The sequence below is a fragment of the Bidens hawaiensis genome, unplaced genomic scaffold, assembly GCF_021521415.1.
Source record: "Bidens hawaiensis isolate Kalapana, Puna unplaced genomic scaffold, B.hawaiensis_p1.1 tig00001647_1, whole genome shotgun sequence".
Taxonomy (NCBI): domain Eukaryota; kingdom Viridiplantae; phylum Streptophyta; class Magnoliopsida; order Asterales; family Asteraceae; genus Bidens; species Bidens hawaiensis.
Genome location: NW_027491093.1, coordinates 2,903,042 through 2,920,786, shown reverse-complemented (window position 1 = coordinate 2,920,786; position 17,745 = coordinate 2,903,042). Strand labels below are relative to the sequence as shown.

Below are 17,745 nucleotides of genomic sequence, written 5' to 3'. Positions count from 1 at the left end.
CAACATTTGTTGATGTATACTACATATATGTAATATAATACATTTGACTGAATAATTTAAATAAGTTATTATTACATTACATGTATGTCGTATTTTGACTACGTATATGCGGTAGTTCCAGTACGTATAGCTTTTGAAATTTTTTTTACGGTTATATTAATTGTATAACATATATGTAACACTAATGTATTCCACACATCTATTACTATTGTATATCACATACACGTATTACTATCGTATCATATATAAATATTAATTGTTTGCTTTTACTTATAATTAGGTGTTGATATGCAATGTTGAAATGTACATATACTATTTAAAGCTTACACTATATATGTGTAATACACACATATAAGGTTGAATGAAGGTTGTGATTTGATTAATAATCATACATTAAACATGGTTACACCATTAAATATTGACAATCTCGTTGATTTTTTCGTCTTTGATGGCATATTAAAGTTGACAAACACATAGCTACTAATGAGGCAGTCGGAGTTATATTACATAGGTGTAATGTATGCTCAATTAGTTCAGGCATTTCGTTTAATCAAATTATGGTACATTTCCAGAGTAATAACTGTTTCTGAACAAATACATGTTAAATTCAGACTTATCAAGAATGTGTAACAGTATGTTGCATGTATGTAGCATACAAAATAATATTTTACATTATTGATCAACACCACCAACTTGGGAAAAAAATCCATTAGAATGTCAGAACGATGAAATTGTTTGGGTGAAAAAAAGGTACATATAAAAAATGTAACAATTATGAAATATTCATAAAAATGCTATTACATTTGCGTATACAATAGTAGACATACAAAATCTTAGTATTACATATGCGTAGTACATGACTTGCTTGATATCTATTGTTTAACTCCAACAAATTGATACTGCATGCACGTATTAATAAAATAAGATGCTACCTTATTCAACAATTTTTTTTTTTGCAAGAGATCACATGTAGAATTGCTAGAACTTGAAACAACATCAACATAGGAGCTCGATTGGGCATTTACAGAACAATGTCTCCACTTTGAGTCATAACTATTAACTTGTATTTTTACCCGAGATTCAAGCCTTCAACGATTAAGTCCTGTTTTTTACATTGATTTCTGCGAAACTAGGACCTGCAAAACGCTGCAACTGAAACCGGAATTATTTTAGTTAAACGCAAAGGGTAAAGAGTGAAAAATAACCAAAGTCGTATTAAAAGAGAAAATAGTGACCCAACATAACAATACACCGAAGTACACATAAACAAATAACAGACGCGTTTACTACTTTATGATGCTGTTAGAATTAAAAAAAAAATCCTACAAGAAAGAGTTTACAAAAAAAAACTTACTATCTATGATGTTATACATGCATTTGAAAAACAAAAAAATGTATGACCAGTCAAAGACAAGTCCAAAGCTCACGCTTCAGTAAAAAAAACCAGACATTTGGGGGCACACTTTTCGTGAAATTCGTAAGCCATCATCAACAACAACAATACATAAATGAAAAAAACACAGCTTCTAAGCCATTAAAATACATGCATCTATAAAATGTACTTGAAAAATAAGTAAAAAAAGGTACGGGCAGTTAAAACAACTCCAAAACGCATGTTTCAATATCAGAAAACCAACCAGACATTTAGTCGAACGTCTATTATGCATTATGAAAACCACAGTCAACGACACATAAAATAAAAAACGTAGCTTCGAAGCCATTCAAATACATACATCAGCAGCTACAACAACAAAGAAGGACTCACAAAAGAAAAGAAAAAAAAATCAAATCAAGTAAGTTTAGACGTATGAACACGAAAATATAAGTAGCAAACTATTACCAAATAACTAACATGCCACCGACATATGATAAAGTTACCAACCGTCGTCACTTTCTGTTTAATAGTAATACAATAAACAAGTAATGTTAATTAAATATATATTAATCATATGAAATTTTATATTACATATTTGTAATACTTAAAATTATACTACATGTATGTAGTATATAAGTAAAATGTTACGTTGTTCATCGACACCAACAAATTACACCAGTATACAATTAGAATTGACTTAATTTTAATAACTATCAACAAAGGAACTCGATTAGGCACTTCGATCAAACAAATTAGAGGTTTTCATCGATAAGCAATTGTTAATCATCTAATTACAGAGCTATAATATCAATTCTAATGGTATACTAGTAAAAAAACACAAATCTGGAATAAGATAACAATCAAATATAAAAATACCTCTAGTTTTCACGTTAAAACTACTAAAATCATGTTGAATTGATCTTCAATAGAAATCTAGATGTAACAATACACCAGTACGGAATCAACATACAATAATTAGGGTTAAGAATCATCGATTATGATGTATATTACGATCTATTTGTTGAAAGCGTCGCACATGGCTAGGGTTTCATAGAACAGGGGAGGTCAGGGTTCTATTGTACAGGGGAAGCAAGCAACGTTTGCCCAGGTCTATTGCAATGCAATTTTACAAATGTATCCCTATAGTTAGGAGTTCTTTAGTTCTCTCCATAATATGGAGTTCTATCTTGATCCTTCCCCTATATATATACATATATATATATAGAAAATGGTTAAATAACAATACCTAGTTATGTAGGAAGAGTAGGAAGAACATAAAATTTAGAGTTAGAAAACTATGTAGCCTAAATCCTAGATCCTATGAAACTATTTGGTATTTCGAAAACTACCAATCTCAACCACTAGATCATAGATCCAAGGGCCTAGATTTATTCTTACTATTCCTAGAAAACTATTTCTTTTTCTTATAACTCACCCATATATATATATATATATAAAGGATCCAATACGAAAATTGTTTATCGTACATTACGTACGCGACTTGTATTCCCGTCGAACGATTCTGTCCACCGTCCACCATCCAACGATTCTGTCCACCGTCCACCATCCAACGATTCCGTCCACTGTACACCATCTTCCTCCGTCACTACTTGTTCACAGGTAAGTTGATAAAATTGAACAATTGAAATTGTTGAACTAATTGATCAATTAAACTTTGAAATTGGTCCAATTAATCATTAATTTGAAGTTTCAATTGATTAATTTTGAGTGATGGGTTTTAACTGAACGTTTAAATTTTTAGCGCCATTTCTGGAAACCAGTTGCAGACATTCCATATTTTGTTCATATGATCGAATCGATGATCATACTGACGGTGGATTGATAATTGTTTGATGATTACGAGATTATATTAAGTGATTTCAGTGTCAATTTCATGTTACATGTGTTTAATTTTTTTTGTTAGTTTAGAAGTTCTGAACTTCAGGTGTTTCTTTTTTTTTGTTAGTTTAGAAGTTCTGTTTAGTAGTTTTGTTTAGAAGTTCAGAACTTTTAAACTTTTTTAAACACCCAGAACTTATTTGAATGTTTAAAGATGTTCATTTCTTTTTCTTTTTGAACACCCACAACTTCCTGGAACGTTTAAATATTTTCATTTTTTAACACCCAGAACATCTGTGAACGTATTTAGAACATTTAAAGATGTTCTTTTTTGGTTAGAACGTTTAAAGGTCTTATGTTTTGTTTCAGAACGTTTAAACATAATATTTTGAACCCTAATCAGAGCTCGATTGAGTACATTATTTCTGCAATTCCGTAACTCGATTGATGTTTTTGTTAGAACTTCTAAACCTTTTTGTTAGAACTTCTAAAATTTTTGGTACAGAACTTCTAAACTTGAACGTTTAAAGGTGTTCGTTTTTTGTCAGAACGTTTAATGTACAGTGTCTTTAGTTATGTTTAACATCCAAAATAAGTTGCAACCGTAAAATTGAAGGCTCAAATTTGTATGATTAGGCGAAAAATTGAAGAACAAACATTAATCGTTTGTTTAATTGTAAAAAAATGACCGGTTGTGTTTGAAATTTATTTGCAGGTAACGAACATTTTTAGGTTTAGATAACTCAATTTAGTTTGATGTCAATCTGTAGATTAGTTTGATATGGATCGACGATTGAATTATATTGATATGGATGGAAGTCCGATAAATCAATTGATGAATTAGATTGTAGAATTAGATTTAGGTTATTTACGATTATGCCACCGCGTAAAAATTAAATCGACGTTTATAAAGCTCGTGTACCTAATGTATGATAACTTATTATTGTATAATAACCTACCCCATGTATATATATAAAGTACACCACCTAAATAGGACACTATACCATATAAATAGTAAACTATACAACTTTTAGAAACTACCAACCTCAACCACTAGATCCTAGATCCAAGGGTTTACATCTATTCTTATGTTACCCACAAAACTATTATTTTTTACGTTAACATTACCATTTATATATATATAGAATATATATATTAGTATTAAAATTTTAATAAAAGTTTTAATAAAGATTTAAAAAGGTTGTATATTTAACATATATAATTAAAATATGTTATACCTTAGTATTTTATATAATTGTTTAGTTTAAATATTTTATTAAAAGATCATATTTTGTATAAATATTCCTATTTATTATTTGCTATCTATTATTTATAATAATTATTTAAAGAAATCTTTACTAATAATAAAAATATACTATTTAACCTGATAAAATAATAATAAATCTTTGTAATACAAAACTTTCGTTAGAATGTACCCGATCACCGAATCTCGAACCTTTATCTAATCTTATTTCCGTTACTCAAATTATATTTATTTCCGCAGTTATTCTTTATTAAGATATCTCGTCGGTATTTCCCAAAGAGCTTGATCTACCTTTATATTTCTAGTCGAATCATATCTCTTGCTTATTTACTAAGGTGAGTATCTCATGCACCATTTTAACTCTTTTTAATCGTTTTGGGAACATATGTGTTCCTAGATATTTTACTATTATTTAATACTCAAACTTGCAACTGTTAGTCATGTGTGTTTAACAGTTTATACCTAACGTTTTATTTTCTTGCTTGCTTTGCTTGAATACATATCAGAGAGGTCCAACACATTCTCAGTCTAGTATAAGCATACGCCCGTCGTGTTTGATATCGTTCAATTTATCTGACTTCAAGCTTACCGACAACTCATTTTTGGTAACCAATGGCCATCCGCATGGAAAAGATTTAGCCCTTGCTTTATATTTGTGTGATTTGTTTATTTGGTATGGTTAAAATTGCTTATCCAACCTAACACAGTTTGCATTTTTCTTTATTTATTATATATTATTAATGTTGTGTCTTAATATGGTTTTTTTCCCACTCAACATGTGTTGTTGACAAACCTTTCTATTTTATACGCATATGCATGTTATCATAGGAATTTAATCCAAGTTGGTGAAGACTTAGTGAAGAATTAAGTTAGAATAATAATATAGTCAAGATCATTAGAAATATAAATTTGTATTATTATATTTATGGATTATGTACTTGTTTGTATTTGATTTATTTGAAAATTAATTTAATTAATAGATATTGTCATTTTAATATTTTATGACAGTACCTTGAGAGCTGTGAGTAATAAGCTCACACCCCGATATTTCTGTCTTAGGTTGGGGTGTGATACATGTCATTCCCACATGGTAACCAAACATGTCAATGAAATAGTAATGATCCATTCAATTACCTCATCCATTTCATTCTCTCGTTCATTCCATTCCATCGCTCATTCCATTACCTCATACCAAACAGACCCTAAGTTAGCGTTTGGTATGAAGGAATAGATGACGGAATGGAATGACCCATTGTGAGGGAATGAAGAAAAGTTTGTTTGGTTGATCAAAGAAATGGAATGGCTCATTACCTAGTCCAATTCATTCCTCTAAAACACCTCAATTTCCCTATGGTTCTGTTTGGTACAAGGTAATGGAATAGACGATGGAATGGAATGGAATGGAATGGAATGGACAAGGGAATGGAATGAGCCATTATCATTCCATTATCATGTTTGGTTACCCTATTGGAATAAAATAGATAATTACTTAAAACTATGTTTGATAGATGAAAAAAAAATGAAGTAATGAAATAAGCTTCATTTAAATGACATAAATGACAATACACTAAAATTTACTAACTTTTACATCTATATCCTATTAAAATTAATAAAAAAATTATATTAATAAAAATAAGTATTTTTAACTCATGAAATATAAAATCATTAAAATTTTCCAACTCAAATGAACATTAAAAAATCCAAAAATTTTGAAAACAAAAATAAAAAAAAAAATCATCTAGAATTTGCCAACTCACACAAAAAGAGTAAAAATAATCCAAAAGTTAGCATTTCCTCGTGTAAAGAGGTATCTTCAAGTATGTTTCTAACCCATTCAAGTTTGTGTTCTTGATTAACCTTAAAAAACATTACCATCAACTCCTCGTTTTGTGCGAGCTTACATACAACCTTGTCACACTAACGAGTAGCCAAACCACAACTTTGTTCATCCCTTCAAAAAGGTTATTGCGCGATTCATCTCTATTGCTCTCTGTTCCAAAAACTCCCTTGAATGTCTATGTAGCTCCCCTAATCTCTGCACCAATAATTACTGCCGACTCTTTTAAGCTGTTCATTAGAGGATCCCAACTGTTGCGTCTTTTTCTCTTTCGCTGTTTACTTGATTCTTCTTTGGAAACAATGGAAACAACTGATGAAGGGCTGTTTAGAGGCTGATCAATTTCTATATCATGGTAGCATGTTGTTCTTTGTTTATGTTAGACAATATATCAGCAGGCGTTAAAGCATCCCTTCCATTTGTTCGATCCTTTCCAAATACAACACATAAGTCCCAATAATGAGAAAATTTATTTCCTCTCCATTTCGCTACTTTTTTGTGCACCTAACAAGCCACATTATCATGATCGAGGTTAAAAAAATATAAAAGTAATAATGTATAAAAAAATTACTACAAAAAACTACAATCATAAATGATTATACACTACTTGATTAAGCTTGCCAAATAGGAAGGGGGGGTCAAGCATGTCGTTATTGTAATCCCAGCCAAAACCACTTGTATTATTCCATGATAACATGTCGTGTACAATAGACCAATTACTCTTTATTGTTTTTATACGCGACGGCCAGCTTTAGGAAGTAAAATTGCTAGTTGTAGCTTCACTGCATTGAAGAAGCCAGGTTTAAACCCGTTATCTGATTCGTAGTTAGATCCTGAGTTGAGCACATCGAGCATAGCTGCAACAAGCTTCTCGTCTTCCTTAACAACCCATTTTCTTTTGTTTCTTCCTAGGCCCTTTTCAGAATCAAGTTGTGATTCCATATCTTCACACCAAACACAGAGGAAAAGTACATTTAAATGTTGTAGAGGTAGCAAACATAAGATAACACATAAAACTTTCAAATTTATTTATATGAAGTCCATTTTGATAAACATTACCAAAATAACATAACTAAAAACATAATGATCTAAACAATTCAATGATGTCTAGCATTAAACATAGATGCTATCATATTTTGTCTAAAGTTTGTCCATTCATTCGAGGTCCCATTTGTTGTTATATGTTCCACATGTGAGCCAAGATCTTCGGCATCCTCATAATTATGTGTGTCAATAAATTCATCATCATCAAGAGGATCATATGGCATTTATGTTCGAATAAATTTATGCATCAGACAACATGAAAGGATAATTTTATTTTGCGTTCTAATCAGATAGAAAGGCGGGCTTCTAAGTGTAGCCCATATTTTCTTCAAAACGCCAAAACAACATTCGATGACATTCCTTGCTGCCGAGTGCTTCATATTTAAAATACTCTTCGGGTTTTTCTGGTCTTCGTCCATTTAGCCAAGTATTCAAATGATATCTATGACCTCGGAATGGTGCAAAGAATACCTCTCCATTTTTGTGCCTAACATCAACAAGGTAGTAGTTACCTTTAGGCACTTGTAATCCATTCTCTCTGATCATAGCACTACGAAGTATTCTACCATCTGCAGCAAATCCTTCCCAACCTGGTAATACATAAATGAACTGCATGTCATGTGTGCAAGCAGCAAGTACATTAGTTGTTATGTCTCCTTTTTGATTACGGTATCTCGGCTTGTCTTCCTCTGGTACTTGTACACTTATGTGTGTCCCATCTATTTCTACTAAACATCCGTTGAACCATTTCCATCTTTCATCTGTTGACGTTTCTGATATTGGCTCTGGCTTCTTAAACAACGCATTTTTCAATCGTATAACAACATTTAACACACTAAATGTTTACTTATAGTCTCTCCTGATCGGCAGAACTGAAACTTCACCACTCAATTCTTCACATGGTGTGCCAAAATGTATAAGAAAATAGCAACTTGTTCGTCTACTTGAAGGTACTTAGATGCCTTCAACTTTTCATCCCTCTCCAACACATTAAAAAGTTTCATAAAAGTTGCCCTATTCATTCTTAGTTGATGAAAATAAGTGTCATCACTTTCATACACTAATCTACGCATATATTCTTTTCTCTCTTGGCATAAAATCTTGTAGTGAGGTTTAGTTGGACACTTATCTAAACGCTTACTAACAATTGTTTAAACTGATCGAATATACCAAGCAACCATGTTTAGTATATGAAGCCACACCATGCAAAATGCAGCTAATTTCTTTTGTTTTTTTTTGTCTGTTCAATCTAAGTCTAGACATAACTGCAATAGTATTCAACCCAAATTAGGTATATTAGATTACAAAGATGATTTCATTTTTTATTATAAACATAATTCAATATTATTATTGACATCATTCATTAATTATATATATAAAGATATTGGTAGTTGCTTCTGACAGAAGACAAAGGTAAGCATTCAACGTGATTTATATTATAAACAAAGTAGATTATTAACCAGAAGTGCAAACGAGCCAAAATAAATAATAAACAAGTTGTGCCCGATCTTGAAAAACAAATAATGAGTCGACTTCGAGCTTTAGAAAAAGAGCTCGAAACGAGCCAAGCGTTGGAAAAAGAGTTCAAAAGAAAGCATGAGCTCGGGTTCAGCTCGTTTTATCATAATATTAACACAAATAAATATATGAATAACATACAAAGTCAGTAACTACAAATAATTTAAACGGTTAAGGTGGAAACAATATGGATTAGAATGATGGTAAAAGATTAGCATTTTAGGAGAATCTTCAAGCGGAGTCTTGTTTCTTTGAAAACCAATTGAATTATCTTCCTGAGGAACAATTAAGGATTAGAATGATGGTTAGTTAATTGAAAAAATAACATGAAAAAGTAAACATAAACAAGACAAGTTGTCAAAGCAACAAAGATTATATGTATTAATCACATCCATTTTGCCAAAACCATAAACAAGAGTAGAAAGTTTTGTCCACTGAACTTTGTTAAGGAGTTAGGCCCGGCTCTGAGTAGGCGAAAATTTATTTGGGCCAAAGACGAAATATTTTTTGGGCCTTAAATAAAAGAAAAATTTTGTTGAGTTTAAACAATTTAATTTTAAATGAGCTTACTTGGTTATGATTTGAGTCGTGTACAAACTTTTGTATAAAAATAAACTTAAAAATGTCTCAAATAAAACTAGAAGCTAGTGGTTATGTAATTGTATTGAAACAGTGATTATGCATATTTTTATTCATAAAAATACATATAAATTTGTATTTTTTAAATTTGGGCCTAGCGGGCTGTCAGGCCTGTGGCCGTCGACTATCCTGCCACCCCCGTAGGCCGGCCCTGTAAGGAATGAATGTACATATTTCGAAAGTTAATATTATAATAGCATTCATATATACAAGAATCCAACCACATGGTCATTATGAATAGGGTTTGATTTTTTAGTTTTACTACACACCCATAGTTAGTTTAATAATTCATATTATCAGTTCACAAGTTTAATAAGTTAACCAAGAAGCAACAGATATTTATAAAGGTTTGGCTTATAGATAGTGAAAATGTAATGAATTAACCAATAAGCAAAAAATATACAAATTACTTTTACGATACTGCATATAAAAACAATTTCAATTATGATCGATGTGAAGCAACTATCATCTATCCATATCCGGGCTGTAAGTGCAAACAACAGAATATATGTTCATCAGAACTGGGATCAAAAGAACAAGATATAACAACATAAATCTCTGAATAGGATTAACAGGAACCCATTTTTACTGCCTTCAAAACATATGTTTTAAGAATATACACACCACAACTTTGATGATAAAATACCATTAAAAAAAGTCAATCGGAATTCATAAACTAGAAATAAAAATTGAAGGATAGTCGATTAAACATCAAAATCAAGATATTAGAAAACATCAAAAGCAATAATTTAAAAAACACAATCATAACTTTGCACTGCCCTTCGTCACAAACAAATAATAGCAATCACTAGACGAACTCTCTTAATTAATATAGATGAGGGACTAAGCAAAGTTATAGTTTGATATGAGGGAAAATTCCCGTTGAAGAATTGAAGAAATCATCGATTGACAGTAATTGACTCCTTGTTTAGAGGATACCAGGATCATCTATTGATAAGGAGGAAAAATCCGGAGGGAAAAATTTGTGACACAAGGGTAAATTTGTGAAAACACATTTAGACAGGGAAAGGAATAAAAAAAATGGAGGTTAGGAAGGAATAGATTTAATAGGTTTAAAAGGAATGAGATTCCCTTTTGAAATGGCTGATTTCTTTCCTATGTTTAACCAAACATGTTTTTTTTTTTCATTTTCTTAGAATGAATTATTCAAGTCCCTCTTCTATTACTTGATACCAAACGTTACCTATGTTTTCTTTCATTCTATTCCCTCTTTCACCCTACATCACCTCCACCACCCTCCCACCACCACCAACCAACACTGCAACGCCACCACCACCCACCGCCACCAACCATCTTCATCAGTGCCATCCGCCCACCACCGTTGTCAACCATCGCCCCCATCATTTCCACCACCAACCATCTTCATCATTGCCGCCCACCGTCGTCGCTGCTCATCACCGCTACTGCCACCATTGCTTGCCACCTCGACCACTACCGTCACCACCTACCCCATCAACACCACCTACTCCAACCACCATTATCTCATATTGCACCCCACCACCCGCCACCGCCAAGCACCATCACATTCCCCCAATACAACTACCGCCACCTACCTCCCACCACCACCGCCACTCACTACCATTTTAATTTTATTTTTTCTTTCTTTCCTACCTTTTCAGAAACGCAAAGTAATGATTAATTTCATTCCTATGTGGTAACCAAATATTTCATTGTAATGGTATTAACTCATTTTATTCCTTTATCCATTTCATTATCGTGTTCATTCCATTCATTCGTCCATTTCATTATTTCATACAGGTTTAGTCCCAATTCTCATTAATCATCTTATTCATCTTTAAAGTTTAGTCCCAGCTTTCATCAACTTCATAATCTTCATCACCATCAATTGATCCGGTTTGTTTTGTTTTGTTTTGCAGTTATTAAAAAATGGATAACTGAACCGAAACCAAAAGTTCGGTTTTTCCAAAAAAACAAAATATATAACCATCGGTTAATGCTTCGTTTCGATTTTTACGATTTGGTTTTTCGGTTAATTATGTTTCGGTTTGGTTAATTCGGTTTCTTGCTCACCTCTAGTAATTAAAATTATTCTACTTCGTTTATTGGTACTTATTGATCTTGTAATAAATATATATAATTAGTGTCTTTTACCCATTCAACCGACTGTCATCGACAACTAAGTTGATTAGTTATTTTAAGGGGTTTGTGCTTGTAAAATTGACTAATATGATTATAGTTATTTTAAGTCATTGTTGTTACTACATATGACGATGCGTTTGGGGTTGTCGGTACTCTGATGCTGTCATTATGGTACGGCTGGCTCCCATAATTGAAATTTTTTTTTGGACTAAAGACGAATAAAATATATTGGGCCTAAAGTAAATAAGAGTATTTTGTTGGGTTTAAACAATTTTATTTTTTAAATTGGCTTCCTTGGTTATGATTTGGGTTGTTTAAAAAACTAGTGTATAAATATAGGCTAAAATATGTTTAAAATTAGGCTAGAACTCACAACCTTTTGGATGTGAGTCATACCTCTTTGTTACTAGACCAAGTTAGTTGTTTTATAATTGTTTTTAAACATTAAGTATAGATATAGTTTTTCATTAAAATACATATAATTTAAAAAAATAAAAATTCCAGGCTGGGTAGTCGGGCCTATGGCTGTTGACTACCCTGCCATATGGCATGGCTGGCCTTGAGTACCGTAGATGACTTGGTACTGAAAATGACTTGTTCGGCAATTTTCATATGTTTGAAATTGTTGAATCTATGCTTACCAAATACACTACCGGTAATTACACTCATAAGTAACTGATTGCATTATGTCAAGCAAATTTCTATATATGATCAAAGTGGATGATATTAGAAGCCAAATCTAGCTAAATAATATGCTTTTGCAAAAGCTAAGTTTATGAAAAGTATTTGCCCTTATAATTTTGCCTGCTAGAATGAACAATTTCATGTTTTCCTAATAAAGTTTTTACATATTATTTGTGCCTCAATTCCTTGCAACAATAATCATACGAGCTTTCATTATTGCGCTAATACACCCTTGTTGTCTTTAACCCAATGTGAGTTGCTGCTTTTGAAAACCATAATTCTCTTCTCATTCTTTGAATTCAAATTTATAAGAAAACAAAACATACTAAATAATTATCATTATGAAATGGGAAAACGAACATCAGGAAGTTGTTTTAAGAGTTTAAAGTCAAATATTAAGTAACCTAAGAAAAGGGACTTGCCAAATTCTAATGATAATTCTCCGTACTCTATGTAGAGTTCGTTTTCTTTTTTAGAAAATACTAATGGGCAAGGCTGAAAGAAACTTCGACTGTTGACATACTAATGACAAGGCTAAAAGAATCTTCGTGTTTGGTCCGCGTACGGTTTCAACCATTCGACAGCTTGAAACATTCATCATCACACGGATTCTAAAAACATTTCACCCGCTGATGATAAAAATGCAATCCAAATCGACCATTTTAGTTAGACAAATAAAGATTCAGGAAAAATCATATATTTGAAATGATAGATAATAGGTTAATCACCTTTATGAAATTTTTGTAGATAACATTATCATGTTTTGCATGATTCTCAGCTCTCCATTTCTGTCTTTGTTGCCATAGACGACCTGAAAGACAAGCACTATGAAGCAACATGTAAAGTAAGAAACATAGCAACCACAAAGAAGGCCAAACCAAACATCACCAACAGTGAACACCAAATGTACTCAAGACTCAAGACCTATGGCTAATTGGCTACAAATGCCCACATTATAACCCACATTATTAAGCAACATGTAAAGTAAGAAACATAGCAACCACCAAGAAGCCACAATATCATAAGTTAATAATCATCATTGCCCACATTTTAACCCACCTATATATGAAGTAAACACCATGACAACCGCATACACTACCAAAGCAAACACCAACAACAATGAGTCTTAAACATCAAATCACCAAAAAGGTTCATATCCATGAGTGATAATCATCATTACCCATAAACTCAAGCCACATGCCATCAATAACAATGGCGATGACACGGTGGAGGCGAATCCAACGACCGGAGAATGGTAGTCGATGTTAAAGTAGTCACCAGTCGTCGCCGGCCACCATATCTCAGTGTTTCTCTCTCTCTCTCTCTCTCTCTCTCTCGTAGGTCCCTCTTTGCTCTATGTAACTCTCTCTAGATGGATAGTCGCAGACTTGCCGCTGCCACGGAAACAGCCTGTGACTAATGCGGTCTTCTACATTGCCATCTCCTAGGGTTCTAAAATGGAACCTGGCAAGAGTCAAATTCGACATGGATTGGAGATGGATGTTGATTCAGTCAAAGTCAGGATGTTGATTCAGTCAAAGTCATATACAGATAAGAACAAACATATATTTTTTATTTGGGGTTGAGCGGGGTCGGGTTTGGTGGGTGTGTTTGAGGAAACCAATGGATTATCTTATGTCAATGTTGTTGACACCTAAAGAGATTTTAATTTCAAATTTGATTTAGTCAGACTTGTGTTGGGATTTTTAAGTTGACTCTCGTCCTGTGGTAGCATCATTCACATCCATTACTACTTCTAGTTCACCCATAATGATGTTCAAAGCTACTGATGATGGCAAGGAATGCGAACCTTCAACCTCTTCTTCTGTAGAATGGCAACAATCATGTCGCCGGTTCGACTTTTCGGAGATTCTTTTAGCAACTGAAAACTTCAACGAATCATTAGTAATTGGGCATGGGGGTTTTGGAAAAGTTTACAAAGGTACCATTGTATATGGATCAAGTATCTTCGTTGCTGCCATTAAACGGTTGGATGCCATGTCCAATCAAGGGGCAACAGAGTTCGGGCGGAAATTGAGATGCTTTCCAAATTGCGCCACTGCCATCTGGTATCTTTAATTGGTTACTGTAATTATGAAGAAGAGATGATCGTTGTGTACGAATATATGCCGAATGGAACGTTGGAAGATCATCTACATAAACTTGGTACTCCTTTGTCTTGGCTCCAACGACTTAAGATCTGCATAGGTGCCGGTCGTGGTTTACACTACCTCCACACTGGTACAGGTATTGAATTCGGCGTTATACATCGCGATGTAAAGAGTTCTAATATTTTGTTACACGAAAGTTGGGCATCCAAAATTTCAGATTTCGGGTTGTCTAGAATAGGTCCAACAAATCAACCATCGACTTATGTCAACACACTTGTGAAAGGGACTTTTGGGTATCTGGATCCAAATTATTTCACAACTGGAAGGCTGACAAGGAAGTCTGATGTGTATGCTTTTGGGGTGGTCTTGCTGGAAGTGTTATGCCGGAAGCGTGCCGTAGATAAAAGTCTTGATGAGGACCAATGGGGATTAGCAACATGGGCACTAGACTTTATCAAAGCAGGCAACGTGAAGCATATTGTAGATTCTGGTATAAGAGGCCAAATATCCCCAGAATGTTTAAAATATTTTGCTCGAATTGTAGAGCGATGTTTGCACAACAATCCTAAACAGCGTCCTAGCATGGCTGAGACTGTGGTTGGTCTTGAGTTTGTGCTGAGTGTACAAGAGAAAACAAATAGTTCGCTACAACTAACAGGAAGAACAATACTTGGTAGGATGTTTGATATTTTTCCATTCATATCCACAAGAGGGAACGCAGGTATATCTAGCTCCTATTTTATATTGTGCCCATACTTTAGACTTTTGTTAGAATATAATTAAGCATCAATGAACATATAGATATGCGAGACAGAAAAGGCATAAACAACAGCAACAAGTAAAACATGCTCCCACAACTAGTGATGTCATTTGAAACCTCTTATATTATATACCCTCAAAAGACCAACCCATAGGAAATAACCCTCATTAGAAAAAGCATATGTATTGTCGTCAGGCTATGGCGTGTACCCCCATCTTCACTACCATACTATGTGCCAAGTCAGCGTCACATCACACTTCATTCTGCTCAACTCTCTTTCATTCCGTAATGGAAATATTTCACTACCTACTTCTGTCAAATTTTAAATTAAATATAAATTAATTTTGTACTAAAATAATATATTAGACGTGAAAAGGGTTAGCTCCTGTCGGAGCTTCTCGTTTTTCATGAGCGGTGAAATAAGCGTGGAAGAAGCCTGGTCCCCTCTTCCACGTGGGCATGGGGATGGGTATCGTGGAGCATAGTGGATAGTCTCAAAGGGCCTATAATTTATAGTATATTGAACAAGGTACTTGATGGGATATTAGTTATGCGTAAAGGGACATTATAAGAGCATTATTTCAGCGGATGAAGCACTTACCCCCCCCCCCCCCCCCCCCCTACAACCCTTCATGCATTATGGGGACATTATAAGAGCATGGACGTTTCTACAATAAAGCCATATGTTTCTTCAAGTGGTAATGATTAAAGGGGCATTTTCCATTACACACATTTTTTTACTATCATTAGTGATGATGATATGACAAAAAAAATGCCACTTAAGATGCATTAACCATTATGTATGGCATAAACATAATTGGATAACTACTAGTAGCCACGGGGAATAAAAACTTCTACTTCTATCAATAGTACATGTTTTTAATAACTAAACTTTTACTTTTAACTTACCATTTTTTTATGTTGTATACGTAAAACAGCATTACACTAGTTCGAACTTTTACCTACACATTTGTATGTATTTGTAGATTGTGTTTAAGAAATATGCCCGCACTTGATACACAGAAACTGAAACAATGAATGATTTGTGTTGTTCTTTCTCTTCTCACTAAAAGGGGAAAAAATGTCTTCTATGTAGAACCCTCCTTTTTATAGCCATATCGAATTATAATTGAAAAATAGTTGATTGCGTATAGCTGAATTAAACCGAATGTATCAGTATGGTAGTGGTGAGTTTGTTCAAAGAATAATTGTATGTTGCGTTTGTATTCATATATTTCAGCCCATGGTGATCCAATGGTACCAAGTATTATCAAAAGAAAAAAGAGAACTGCAACTAATAGTATACAGCCTAACCACAATACAATTGGCGATGCACGAGAAATATCTGAAAATGTTGGAATTCCTAATCCAAACTTGAAAGTGTTCATGTTTGATGATCTTGAAAATGCTACAAGAAACTTTAGTCAAGATCTGCACTTGGGTAGGGGTCATTTTGGAGAGCTATTCTTAGGCTGGATTGACGAGGATACATTTGCCCCTTCAACATGTGCTGATGGTATTGCTGTCGTTGTTAAAAGAGGTCGTTCAATAACCTCTCAAAGACATGATCAACGCCTGGTGCGTGTCAATATATGTGCAACTCTAATTTACAACTTGTGATGAAGTTTCTTGGAGAGTTAGGCCATTAATAATTTCTTATGTTAATGTACCGAGCTAATGATAAAGTTCATGGCACTTATATTTGGGGAAATAACAAAGTTCATATTAGAGACTTTTTCTATGGGCTATATAGTGATTTACTTTGAGAAATCATTTCCATATATCACTAGTAGAATTATTATTCTAGGAGTTCTAAATTTGAATGTATATTCTGGTATTTTTGAGTTCAGGAAACAGTGAGTTTGCTTGGACAGTTGGAGCATCCGAATATAGTTAGTCTCCTTGGATACTGCCTTCATGGAGATGATAACTTGCTTGTTTACGAGTACGTGGAGAACAGGACATTGGATATGTTTTTGTTCACAAGTAATTCCAAACCACTTTCATGGGAAGAACGACTTAGAATAATGATAGGAGTTGCCCGTGGACATGCTTATTTGCATTCGTCAAAAGATCAAGTTGTATGTGGCGGTGTTCAAAGTTCTGATATACTGCTAGATCAAGTACTCTATATTTCATGTTTTAAGCCGGTGATCACCTCATTTAATATTTTACGTTTCATGTATTTAGAGTTTAACCATTTGCATTCGAAATTTCCTTTTTCAGAATTTCAATGCAAAACTGCTAGATTTTGGCTTCAGGGAACATTGCCTTGAATATAGGCAAACAAGTCATGGTTCATTGACTGCTATACGCCGCATTTTTGACCTTGAATATACGAGGACAGGTAATTGGTTAATTTGGTAAAGGAAATTTTGTGTTGATAACAACCAAGAATAATTTTACAGGTTATTTTAACGTGAAGAGTGACGTCTATGGTTTCGGGGTAGTATTGATGGAAACTCTTACAGCCCTACCGGCAATAGGTGACAATACACCTGATGAGCAGTACAGTTTGGTAGAGTGGGCACGCCAAATCCTAACAAACAAAAG

At 33.5% G+C, this 17,745-nt stretch overlaps 1 protein-coding gene and 2 pseudogenes across 1 annotated transcript; 1 reads left to right on the top strand and 2 right to left on the bottom strand.

Annotated features, from left to right (window-relative positions):
* Nucleotides 1-6,212: 6,212 nt before the first annotated feature.
* On the bottom strand, nt 6,213-7,257 carry LOC143590282 (uncharacterized; annotated as a pseudogene).
* A 155-nt stretch (nt 7,258-7,412) lies between these two features.
* On the bottom strand, nt 7,413-8,622 carry LOC143590264 (uncharacterized; annotated as a pseudogene).
* Nucleotides 8,623-14,091: 5,469 nt separating this feature from the next.
* Nucleotides 14,092-15,677, top strand: LOC143590617 (putative receptor-like protein kinase At2g39360). Its single transcript, XM_077071044.1, has 5 exons — nt 14,092-14,263; nt 14,422-14,568; nt 14,650-14,922; nt 14,977-15,153; nt 15,559-15,677. The coding sequence occupies exons 1-5, from the start codon at nt 14,092-14,094 to the stop codon at nt 15,675-15,677; spliced, it is 888 nt and encodes a 295-aa protein (XP_076927159.1).
* Nucleotides 15,678-17,745: the final 2,068 nt, after the last annotated feature.